The 13401-nt window shown below is 32.7% G+C and overlaps 1 protein-coding gene across 1 annotated transcript in view; it reads right to left on the bottom strand.

Moving 5' to 3' along the window:
• LOC131841402 (uncharacterized) overlaps nucleotides 1-12672 on the bottom strand; it is a 32790-nt gene extending 20118 nt beyond the window's left edge. Inside the window, exon 1 of the mRNA XM_059189717.1 lies at nucleotides 12499-12672. Coding sequence (XP_059045700.1) covers nucleotides 12499-12513 — 15 coding nt within the window. The 5' untranslated portion in view covers nucleotides 12514-12672. The remainder of the gene's footprint in view (nucleotides 1-12498) is intronic.
• Nucleotides 12673-13401: the final 729 nt, after the last annotated feature.

Here is a 13401-nt window from a genome sequence, read left to right as displayed (position 1 = left end):
AATTTAACACATTATTTGTGTTAAAAGCTTTATTCTTATTTTCATGAACAAAATCTAACGATGTCTTTCTATCGCTATTCTCTCATGACGCTTTGACGTAATTCATATATATATTCTTTACTATGCATTTTTGTATTTTGCCTTCATCATTATATATCTCGTGCGTCATAATTTATTTTATTTATTAAACTTCTGTTCTTATGTCATATTGCTGATCTGACAGCTTCTTGTAAATTTGATATTTTTCGACATATTATGTACATTGTCAACCTACTATCGTTTAGCCCGTATGCAAAAATTGCAATATTCTCATTTATGGGCAAGCAAGATATCATACGCGGTGTTCAAACCCCCCGCTTGGGCACAACAAACAACCTTTCATCCTTTAATATATTGTTCTATGCCTACATTTTTGTAGTTAAAATGAATGTATACGATTTACTTGCAAATAAAGTATATTCTTATATCCTAATTATTAATATTATCGTAGTTTGATTTTAATTTTAATTTGGCAAATTGGCGTCTTTAATATAAAATTTATTAGTAAGGGGTGGTCATAAGTCCGTAATAGTTTTGTAAAATTCAATGCGTCTGCTTTTTATAATTTTTTCATCCTTTTCACTATAGGTAATAGCAATAAAGCTGCTTTTAAATCAAATGCTTTTTAAAATATACAGACTAATATAAAATTCTTTCAAAAATTGTGTAAGTGGCGTTACATGTTAGTGAGAATAAATTTAAAAAATCATATTATATACCACTTAATATGTCCCTAAATTATATTTTCACTTACCAAACACGTATAAAAATGTCTTCAGAAATTACACTAATCACGGCACAATAATCACTGAATAGTCAACATTCAATCTTTATACTTCCATCTATGGATGCTTCAATCAATTTTAGGCACAGGTATGCGGTGTCTCATCACAAGATAGAATATGGCCTAGGAACATTAATTTGTGTTGAGGATAAATAATTTATACCTCTTTTAAACAATAGTCCTTGATCCATTTATGCAGCTTCTTCAAGTCGAATGACGTGTGAATACACACACAGTAGTTTGTATTTAACTGTTACATCTTGAATAAACTAGCACACTAATTTAATATATATGAGGTACTCAAATATACAAAACGTACACTATATAACGTGCTGATTTGCATTAAAGAACCATAATTGAACCTCGACAAATGCAAAAAACAAGAAAGAAAAAATACAAAAAATATCAAATGCAACTAAATAAGAAAAATAAAAATAACTTTTCATTATAAATGCGTACTACCTATCTTATAGAATACATATTATTGCAAAGGCAATGGACATTGCGCGTTCAAACAAATTCCATTGTTAGCAATTCCTTATCCCAAACAGATCTACATTCTTTAAAAACAAATAAAGTTCACGTACAGGATCGTACTATAAAATTAGGAATATCCTATTTTGAATAGGACCGCGGCGAGCGAGAAAACGTTTAACGCGGCGAGAAAACAAACTGATCGCGAGCTCAATATGAACAGTAGTGGTTAAGCACGTGAATAAGAAACGTATGCTTTGAGAGTGGTTATACCACGACCGCGATAAGCGCAAAAAACGGTCTCACAGCGGACAAAGGCTGTTTTTTATAATCGGTAATGTAGGACCGGTTTATTGCGGAAACAAATATTACAATGTACGATCGTGCGAATCATACGTCGAGCTGCAGTTTTTAGTCGTATAATTACAATTCTGGGCCTGTATGCAGTCGATGAAAGTGTGTTACGTATGTCAAAATATTCCATTATAGACGACCACCAACTGTTAAGAGATTGTTTTTTTACAATTAGATGCCAAGGTTTTTTAATTTAACTTGCTAATATCGTTTTTAAAATGCCTTAATTATACGTTCGTGCGTCCACTGAACTGTCAATATTAGTTATAAATATAACAAATTACACGAAAACATCCATGCATCGTCCCCATAGGGTTGATAATTTTTCATCGGAAGCTAACTGAGCTACAGAGGCTAAGTACTGCAACGTAACCATCTACTTTATTAAATGAAATATCAGGTTATAATTTATACAATACTTGAAAACAACGATCTTGCGGGCGATATCGTAAAACGCACATCAGTGAGATGGCGACTGCGAACTATAAAGAGAATAATAAATAAATCCTGTTGTAAGGAAGGACCTGTTGTAGAATATCATTAAGCGACCACTACTAGACTTCGCGCTTGCGTCTAGATACCGGCCTTATTTTCGTGGACACTTTGTCCTCACGTAAGACACGTGATGCGGTATAAAATAACTAGGGCTGTTATTTTCAATTACGTCTACGGGAGAAATATATTGTTTTTCTATATATTCGTGAATTACCGATGGTATTTCAGTTGCGGTTTCGATGCGAATTTACGTTCCAAATGATAAAATCTGCGTTTAGCGATATCGAAGTAAAGCATGCAATAAATGGTAAAGCATGCCTATTCGTTACGAGTGGTCGTTGTGGTATAAAAATCTTCACAGTATTTATCGTCTATACTTGTTATTGATACATCACTCCCGACATTTGCGATTAATACTTGATAAGTAAACGAGAATGAAGAAGACGTAGAAGTTAAGGTGGGAGCTTCACCTAAAATAAGATAACCGACAATCTCCAACGCACCATGAGTTTTCAGATTTTTTGCTAAAAAAGGGTGGTAAAATCAAAAGCAATGATATTCATCTGCGAAGAATATTAGTTAAGTAAAGCGCGCCAACATCAATTTGACATGTTGGTAAGTTACCGATTTAAATGTCATGATTAAATCTCGACAAAGAGAGATCAGTATTTATTTCAGTTTTTATTATATGTACATTTAGTTATAATGCTTTTTGACCCATCACTGGAACAGTCCCATATTGCCACCATTGTGGACGATATTAACACGAGGTTCAATTATAGTTGGTTCTAATCGTGTCTGTTGTGTGGGTTGTGTGTGCCAACATGCTAACCACCTTCATGATTAACGACCGTGCGTGGAAGATGTCTGTGCGTTTTTCGTACCCTGAGAGACACTATATACAAAGCAACGTATGATTTTTGATTAAATTAAATTTTATATTTATATATATTTTAATATTGTATGTATAATATATTAAATCGATCATTAATTATGAAAGTTGAAAATTGTTTGCAATATAATATATATCCCTACAGGAACAATAAATGCGTTTAAAGTACCTAAAAATGTATCAAATCGATCGTTGATGCGACTAAGATTTAAACGCGGCGGCGGGATGAATCAAAATATATACATTAAAAATTTTATAAAAAAACTGCGGAAACAATTGATAAACGACTGCGCGGTAATAAAATCCCAATAAATAAATATAAAATCATCCAGCTTTTCAATTCTTTAATGATAGGACGAGAAAGTATCAATAAATTTTTCTAAGTTTATTGCCGAAGGACCGTTAATTGATTTTAAAGTGAAAATAATTTATCTAAATATGACGTTGCAAGAGAGCGTTTATCTTGATCATGTCGATTAAAGCTTGCCACAATATAGGATAATTTTCACATGGTGCTAGACACATTTCTAGTTTCTTTTCATATAATTATATTATTCATTGTCATGAATAACCTGTTTGAATGTTTCGTAAAGAATTTAAAATATCACCTGAGAAGACCACAATTTGGGGGATCTTCCTGTTTTAAATAAGACTACAATAAAAGATTATATGTAACGAGACCGCCATCATCTTTATAGAATAAAACATTTCGTCAAAAGCGGTAGAGATTGATATATCCAGAGTTCCAAATTAAGGATAATTTCATCGACAATTTTAACATACTCTATATTGATCGATCAGGTTTTAATAAAAACATTGCTTTTTCCATTTTAGTTTTCGAAGATAATTCAAAATAGACTGAAGTTGCGAAAAATATTGTGCACGTTTTGCTTCATACATTTTTAATTTTGCGTTTGTGTTAGCCATTATTATTATTTATATATATACTTCTTAAAAAAAAATAACAAAGGAAAACCAATAAATGCGATATATAAAACTATGTGCATAACGTACAACTATTGCAGACTAAACAATAATAAAGTATAATAGGTATTTAATGTACAAATCTACAAGACGTCAGTGTACTTGTAGCGAAAATAAGTACACAAATGCGAGATGATGCGCGATATAAACTGCACAAAAAACTCATGCTATAAAACTACTAATTAATAATGCGTTTTACAACTATTATCTATATATACCTATATGCGAATTAAAATAATGCAAAATATTTTAAATATCATGTAGGTCACAATAACGTTTTAAACACTAAAGCGCGTGACAAATAAATTTATATATACCTACTCAAATCGGTAGTATGTAGGTACAGTGCGACAATACGGAATGATTATCGACCATACATCTACAAAAAAAAATATGACAAACATAAACTATACATAAAGCGAAATCGTATTGTCATAGAAAATTTTTCTAATATATCTATAACTAAACTCATAAATATCTTTATTCATGTAGGTCTATTGTTAGTCACTGTGTCGATACACCACGTATTAATCATATGTCAAATCTAACCGTCAGCTTCGGAATGATTATACGGCGAGACTGCAAGACGAACAGACAAAATCGCTCAATAATTATTCAGATTAAATAGTTGCTTTCCCTGCTCACTTTCTTGTGTTACGGTCCAACACTAACAATCTTAACATTCAAACACTATCATCATTAATATTCACAGTAATATTGTCTATTACAACGACAATTATAATATTTCTAGATATGTCGATATAATGCGGGTGAATGTGAAATTAAATGAACGAAACAACGCAAACAGATATAAAGCGAAATGAAGAAGAGCTGCGACAAGAACAATTCATAAGCGACATAAATATAAACTTTTTTTAACGAAAATAAATGTATCGTTATATTTGTTGGTATGCAATTTGAATAATACAGATTTCAATTGTAAATTCAAACTTTCACAATAGGAAAAAATTAAAACAAATTTTAAATAAATAAATTGCGATTCCTATTGTGATCCGGCGACTGTAAATGTTGCGGCGGTCATTATTCTTCGATGGACTATATTGTTGTATAGGAAACTGGCTGGTCGTATATGAATGACTTACCCTTACTTCAATGTGCAGTTCTTCACCCACACGTTACGGGAATATGACGGATGATTATATATATATATTATGCGATTATGATTATGCGCGCGGCGATATTATTGAATCGGGATGATGAAAGACAAACCAGGTACGCATCGCGTTTGGCGTAACCAATTGCCTTATTCTAAGTACAAATTTTCATAGAGTTTAATTATTCATTGTAGATTTTTTTTACTGTATCACGTTTTGTATAAAAAGGGGTCGAGGATATACAGCCTTATTGCTCCTATCGAAATTTTGACATAGTATAAAATGAAGGCGCTTCCATTGTCTGTTTGCTCATATCTTTTAAACTATTCGATGGATTTTAATGCAGTCCTAGCAAGAATGTTTATATGTATAATACATGTACTTATTATAATATGGTCTCGGTGCGGTTTCAGAGGAGCTTCCTGCCGCGTACAATTAGATTGTGGAATGAACTACCTGCCGAGGTTTTCTCACAAGACTACAGCATCGGGTTTCTCAAGAAGGGTATATTAAGGTTTCTTAAAGGTCCGCAACCCGCACGGGACACCCCTGGTGTTTCAGGCTTCTTAGGCTACGGTAACCGTTTACCATCAGACGGGCCGTATGCTTGTTTGCCACCTATGTGGTATAGAAAAAATGTACATTTGCATAAAGGAAAGTCGTCATAACATATTATTATATGTTCGGAAATAGAAATTAACTGTATAAACGACTTCCACTGCAATTATATTCACACCATACTGCGAGTAATGTGAATTATGCAGTACGTAATGATAAATATATACAATTAAACCAAATTGAAGTGTCTGTTTGTAATTGAAATTAACAGCTTTATATCTACATATTATGCTCTCATAGCTCTATATATTATATCTACTTATTATTATTTTCCTTCATCATTATATATTTGTTACTTTTTACTTTTCTCCTGTTCATATCATATTATCTACCTGTTCATTTTGCAATCCGTTTCCCCAAGGTTGCCTTGAAAAGATTGCTTTCAGCAATAAGGCCGCCTTATTGTAACGATACATGTCATCCTTTAATATATTGTTTATGCCTTTCTTTTACTGTATGTTGCAAATAAAGTATATTCTATCTAATATTTAAATACAGTACAAATTGGCGACGAGTAATTAAGTCCGTAATAGTAACTTCGTCTGCGTTTCATTTCTCACCTTTTGCATATTTCTCATTACAGCTCCGCTCCTATCAGTCGTAGCGTAATGTTAGAATAGAATAGAAAATCATTTATTCAAATAAACTAATTTAAGCACTTTTGAATAGTCAACATTTTTTTAAATCTACCGCTTATTCGGAAAGCTGTCTCACATCTCATCACAAGAAGAATAAGCAAGAAACTTGTGTGTTGCTCTTTTAAACAATCCTTGTAAGTTCACATTTTACAAGTCGAAACGTGTGAATACAAACTACCAACCAGCACTAATTTAATTAGGTTCAAATATAAAAGTTATATAGCCTTCCTGGATAAATGGACTATCCAACACAAAAAGAATTTTTCAATACGAACCAGTAGTTCCTGAGATTTGCGCGTTCAAACAAACAAATAACTCTTCAGCTTTATAATATTAGTACAAATTACTACATTTCTTTAATGTCGGAATATTCTATTTTTGGCCATCTGTTCCACAGACGATCGGTGTCAGAAAAAGTAGCACTTGAAAAGTGAGAGTGGTCCAGTTCTGCGCAAAACCGGTCTACGCGTTGTTTTTATAATCTAACCCCAAAACAATGTACAGTAAGTACAGTTTTTAGTCTATAATTACATGAAGTCAGAGTTCGTATGTCAAAATATTCCATTATACTGTAGAAGTTTTTTACAATTAGCCATTAATCTCATTGGCCTTTGTTCCTGTGGTACTACTGTCAATGTTGGTTTAAAATTCCCACAAAACAGCATCGTCCCATAAGTTGATAATTTTGCAGATACCTCTGAGGGTTCTATGAACCATCTACTACTTGAAATATCAGGTTATAATTTATTACTTAAGAAAATCGTAAAACGCCTACAGTGTACTAAAACATAGATTGTTGCTGGACCGTTGCAGTATTTTAAACCACACTACCGACTCGATGGCCTAGCGGTTTAGCACACCGCTTTACTTCCGATGGTCGCGGGTTCGATCCTTGCACAATACAAGTAAAGCATGCAATAAAGCATGCTTAAAAGACCTCAATCCTTTGCTGATACATCACACAGATGTACTTGATAGTAAACAAGAGGGCGTGGACAGCAGGAAACACAATTGCACATGAGTTTTCAGATTTTTTGCTAAAAATTGGTAAAGCAATGTATTCGGAAGAGAAATGGTAAATCTACTGTACCGATTTCAATGTCATTTGGTACACAGTATTTATTTGTTTTTATTATATGTACATTTAGTTATATTTGTTTCCCATGGAATAGTCCCATATAACCACCATTGTCCATATTACCACGAGGTTCAATTATAGCCCCGAGTTCCTACCAACATGCTAACCACCTTCATGAGGGGAGAAATGGGATTATTAGTAATGTGGACTAATGAACCCATTACTAGCAATGTACCATGTCAGGTTGACCTCCACGCGGTTCCCCCTGGAAACCATCGTGTTAAATTCCTGATGAATTTGAACGATGGGCTAACTGACCTGACCTCATGCTCATCTTATCATCCACTGGTGCCCCGCCAGCGTAAACCGTTAGCGCAGGCGGATGCACCATTCCATTATCACATACAAAAAAGAAAAAAAAACCACCTTCATGAAGGAAGACTACTGACCGAAGGGTGTGGTGCATCGGCGCTACCGTGGCAGATTACCATCATCAGTGCCGTAATCACATAGACAATTTGTTTCTTATAATCTTATAATTATATTATTCATATGTATGTTAGTCTGTAAGGTATTTATAATATGGGCCATTAGCTTCCTGATTTAAATAAATAAATAAAAATTATATGTTTAGTTTTTTTTCAAATAAATGAATATATCCGATCTGGATAATGAAAAACCTATATTCCATGTGGTTTTACAATGCTTTTTATATGTGTCTAGTAAATTAGTCCAGTAAGATGGTACACCTAGTTTTTTCGAATTCAAATTCCAAATATCTTTATTCACGTAGGTCTATTGCAGACTCTTATGATATGTCAAATCTACCGTCAGTTCGGAATAATTTCGTGATGAGAAGAACTGACAAGAAACTCAGCTCGTATTTAGTTTTTTCTAATTCAAATTTAAATTCAAATTCAAAATATCTTTATTCATGTAGGTCTATTACAGACTCTTATGATATGTCAAATCTACCGTCAGTTCGGAATGATTTCGAGATGAGACGAACTGACAAGAAACTCAGCTCGTATTTAGTTTTTTCTAATTCAAATTCAAAATATCTTTATTCATGTAGGTCTATTACAGACTATTATGATATGTCAAATCTACCGTCAGTTCGGAATGATTTCGAGATGAGACGAACTGACAAGAAACTCAGCTCGTATTTTTTTTTTAATAATTATGTATATGTTTACTATAATACAGATTCATTGTAAATTCAAATTTGGGAGAATAGAGTGACCACTGTGAGTGATCAGTGTTCGTTACCTGAACAGACCAGTCCCCACAAGCAGCACCCGTTCAGGAGTATGACGGATGAGTATATATATATATATTATGCGATTATGATTATGTATCGGGATGATGAAAACCTACGTTCTCTGTGATTTAATATTACTTTTTATACGTAACTATTAAAATAGTCCAGTAAGATAATACCTAAGATTGCGAAGGGTTTCTTTTTGGAGTTTCATGTTGATATTAAGTAACTAAAGTTAACAAACTAACTGTAGTTTGATAGTGATCGCGCGTGCGTGAAAGAATGCGAATTCCTTGAGGCTACAGTTTTGATTCGACATGACAATATTGACCTCAGAGTGGTGAAATTATAATGCAAAAACAGATCTAATTATTTCATATGTTGTGACAAGGCTAAATGTGTAATTGTGAACGTATGGTTAACAATATTTTGATGGCTTATTAACTTTGAAGGCGTTATGTCCTAGTGATTAACTAACGAATTAAATTCCATAGGTCGTGAGATCGAATCTGGCTAATAAAGGCTTGTTATCGGGGTAACTATCATCGGAGAGTTAATCAAAGATATAACAACTAAGGACGATTCACGCAGCGTTTTTAACCATCTAGTCCCAAGCTAAGATACATTACACATACATAGAAAACACCCAGACCGATATAAACATCGTGCTTAATTTACTAAACTGTTAGACCTGCGGATTCACGGCTATATTCGAATGACATGTATAAGTACAAACTCCATTTTAAAAATTCTATTGTAAGTTGTAGTTTTTGGAAAAATAGTTTAACTAAATTAAAAATATATTAACTAAAAATATTTAAAGATATTAAACAACTGATAAAAATACACAAATATTTTTATTTTTGTAGATACTTATATATATATATTCTAAATGTAATATGATAAGAATGATATTTATTGGAATAAATAATTTTCTATTCTAGTGTTTTAATTTTTAAGCTTTATTCATCTTATAATCTTGAATCTCATCATTATAGTCTTGAAAATAAGAGAGAAAAATAACAACATCCTGCATATTAATTGCAGTGGTAACGCATTTTCTACTCACTTCCGATCAAATTCATTACTTTTTTTTAGTGAATCGTGAGATATAATTGACAAATTACTTTTTTCTCGTGTAATGAATTACAGAATCATGACAATCTGAATTTCCAAGTCACGTTTTGATCGAGTGAAACTATATCCTGGTTTTTTTTTCTGACCTTGGGTTTCAAACTCTATTCGACGACTATTATATGAACAATTTTTTTTCTTGTCGGTACTAAATTAAGTCAACTCAATTTTTTTGTGATTGGAATGGTAAACAAGCTTATACTGAGTAGCGCCACCATTACGTAGCATAAAACAAAGTTGCTGTCGCTGTCTGTCCCTATGTATGCTTAAAACTTTAAAACTACGCAACGGATTTTGAAGCGGTTTTCTTAATAGATAGAGTGATTCAAGAGGAAGGTTTATATATATAATACATGTACACCTGTGCCAAGCTGGGGCGGGTAGTTAGTTATCTATATTTATGAACGGAACCATTGATATCACGTTATCATACCACGACTCATGCATTGTTATTCTGGAGAACTAAGACTATAATTTCACTGCTTCATCTTTAACCGACACATAACTTACAAAACTTCATCTTACAGCCACTAATTACATTGTTTCCTTTATATAAAAACTAGCTGTCCCGGCAAACGTTGTTTTGCCTTAAAATAAAAATAAATAATTTAGGGGTGGACTACCCCTAACATTTAGGGGGATGAAACATAGATGTTGGCCGATTCTCAGACCTACTCAATACGCTCAAAAAATTTCATGAGAATCGGTCAAGCCGTTTCGGAGGAGTATGGGAACGAAAACTGTGACACGAGAATTTTATATATAAGATGTAATAGCATATCCTGGTGATGACTACATTCTCCCTAATTCAATTAAAAAATGAATCTGTATTTTTGTAATAATGTACAAACTCATTTGAAAGGAATAAGAGCTGAGTGTATTGTCAGTTCTTCTTAGATCGAATGCACTCCGAACTAACGTAGATTTGACATATCATAAGAGTCTGTAATAGACCTACATGAATAAAATATTTTGAATTTGAATTTCTTTTATATGAAAATGTAATAGCGTATCCTTGTGGTAATTACATTCTCCCTAATATAATTATAAAATTGAATATTTATATATTTCTTTTTAATCTCGTACAAGCTCATTTGAAAACAATTAGAGCTGAGTTGTCAGTTCTTTGTAGATCGTATGCATTCTGAACTGACGGTAGATTTGACTTAATATGAGAATCTGTAATCGAACTACATGAATAAATATATTTTGAATTTGAATTTATTTTATATGAAAATGTAATAGTGTATCCTGGTGGTACTACATTCTGCCTTATTGAATTAAAAAATGAATCGCTTTTTTTTAATCCTGAGCAAGCTCATATGAAAAGAGAGCTGAGTTTCTTGTCAGTTCTTCTTAGATCGCAAACAGTCCGAATTGACGGTAGATTTGACATATCTGTAATATACCTACATGAATAGAGAGATTTATTAATACTAGATTTAAAGACAAACTTGCTGTCCCCAAGTATCGTTTAGAAAAAGTCAATAGGTCTTTTATGGGAATAGGTATAAAAATTTACAATAAGATACCAAAGGATATGTTGGAATTACCCTTAAATAAATTCAAAACATCTGTTAAATCATATTTACTGAGCAAGGACTATTACTCACTAAACGATTACTTGAATGACGAGCGTGCATGGCAATAGTTTTCATGTTCGGGATTTTCATTTAATGTTAGACATAGACACCTATATAAATGCATTGTAAATAAACTGGATTTAAAAAAAAAAGTAATTCAATTGAGTTTCTTGCCAGTTCTTCTCAATTGGATCTATATACCGAATTGGACGGTAGGGAAAAAAATTATAATGTAAAACTTGACGTTCATAAGCGGCTAAAATGTCCTACATAAATAAATGATTTTTGAATTTGAATTTGAATTTGAAAGAGATATTCAGATTCGATTTGATTTGAAATAAACAAACAGGGATGAAGGTGACTGTTTATAAAGTGGACTAATTACCCCATAGACTAGCAATGTATCATATCAGGTTGACCTCCACGCGGTTCCCCTGGAAACCATCGTGATGAATTCCTGGTGAATATGTCACGATGGGATACTGACCTGACCAAATGTTCAACTTATCATCCTCCATTGGTGCACTGCCAACGTAAAGCGTTAGCGCAAGCGGATGCACATGGTAATCATCTATTTAAAAAAGATAGATAGCAATGTACCATGTAAGGTTGACTTACAAGCGGTTCCCACTAGAAACTATCGTGATAAATTCCTGGTGAAATTGTTGCAATAGGCCAACTGACCTGACCTCATGCTCATCATACTATCCTCCACTGATGCCGCGCCAGCGTAAATCATTAGTCCAGGCAGGTTCATCATTCCATTAAAAAAAACGAAGCAAGCAAGAGCAAGTACCGGTCAAGCAAGTGTCAGTACATTTTAAATTTTTATTTACGCATTGTTGATGATTTAATTATAATATATTTTGTGATATCACAACAAAGTTTTTAGAAAAATTTATGAATTAATAAATTTATAACTAATAAATAAAAAAAAAACATTATGCTCGTGAAAATTTATTACCTATATCCGACTTATATGCTTACTTACGAAATATCAGCCGTCATATTAAAAAAACTTATTAAAAATATAAATCTTAAATACTCACCACTATGAAATACATTTTATTATTAATATTATTAAAAATAATCACAATTTCACACACTATTCAAAACACACCAACAAATAGGGATGTCCGCATACTTTCTCAAATCGATATTTCGATATCGATGTTCGAATTCAACGACGTTCAGCGACACTACAACACGGGTGTGTAGCGAGACCGTTTGATACGGAATGCAGTAGGATGAAGTGCGTGCGCGCAGAATGCATTGGCAAGAGTTTTAATACTGCATCATTACAAGTTGGTCGGAAGTCCTGCTGATTACGTAGATCCAGTATTTAATTGATATTGTATCAACATTGTATTGTTAGATTTGCCTATTGTATTTACTCTATACTATGCTCTAATGACTATGACTGATTTAATCTTTGTGTATTTAATATTTGATCCTAATAAATGACGAGAGTGCATGGCAATAGTTGATCATGCACGGGATTTTAATTTAATGTTAGACATAGACACCTATATAAATACCTATACATTGTATATAAACTGGCTTTTAAAAAAAAGTAATTCAATTGAGTTTCTTGCCAGTTCTTCTCAATTAGATCCATATACAGAACTGGATCTTAGGGAAAAAGAAATATAATTTAAACGGTTGACGTTCATAAGCGGCTAAAATGTCATACATGAATAAATGATTTTTGAATATGAATTTGAAAAATTAGTGCTAGTTGGTAGTTTGTATTCACACGTTTCAACTTAAAAATGTAAAGTTACAACGATTATTTAAAAGAGCAACACTGAAGTTTCTTGAATCGAAATATATATACATTCCTATACAAGTTCTTCTCAATTGAATACTGAACTGGACGGTTTTTTATTTTAATTTTCTTTCCTTTTCTCCTTCCATCTCCCATCAGCCATCAGCTATAATCAGATGTATTT

This window comes from Achroia grisella, unplaced genomic scaffold (assembly GCF_030625045.1).
Source record: "Achroia grisella isolate CSIRO2021 unplaced genomic scaffold, CSIRO_AGI_Agris_v1 utg1668, whole genome shotgun sequence".
NCBI lineage: Eukaryota > Metazoa > Arthropoda > Insecta > Lepidoptera > Pyralidae > Achroia > Achroia grisella.
This window is presented reverse-complemented; position numbering and strand designations above follow the sequence as displayed.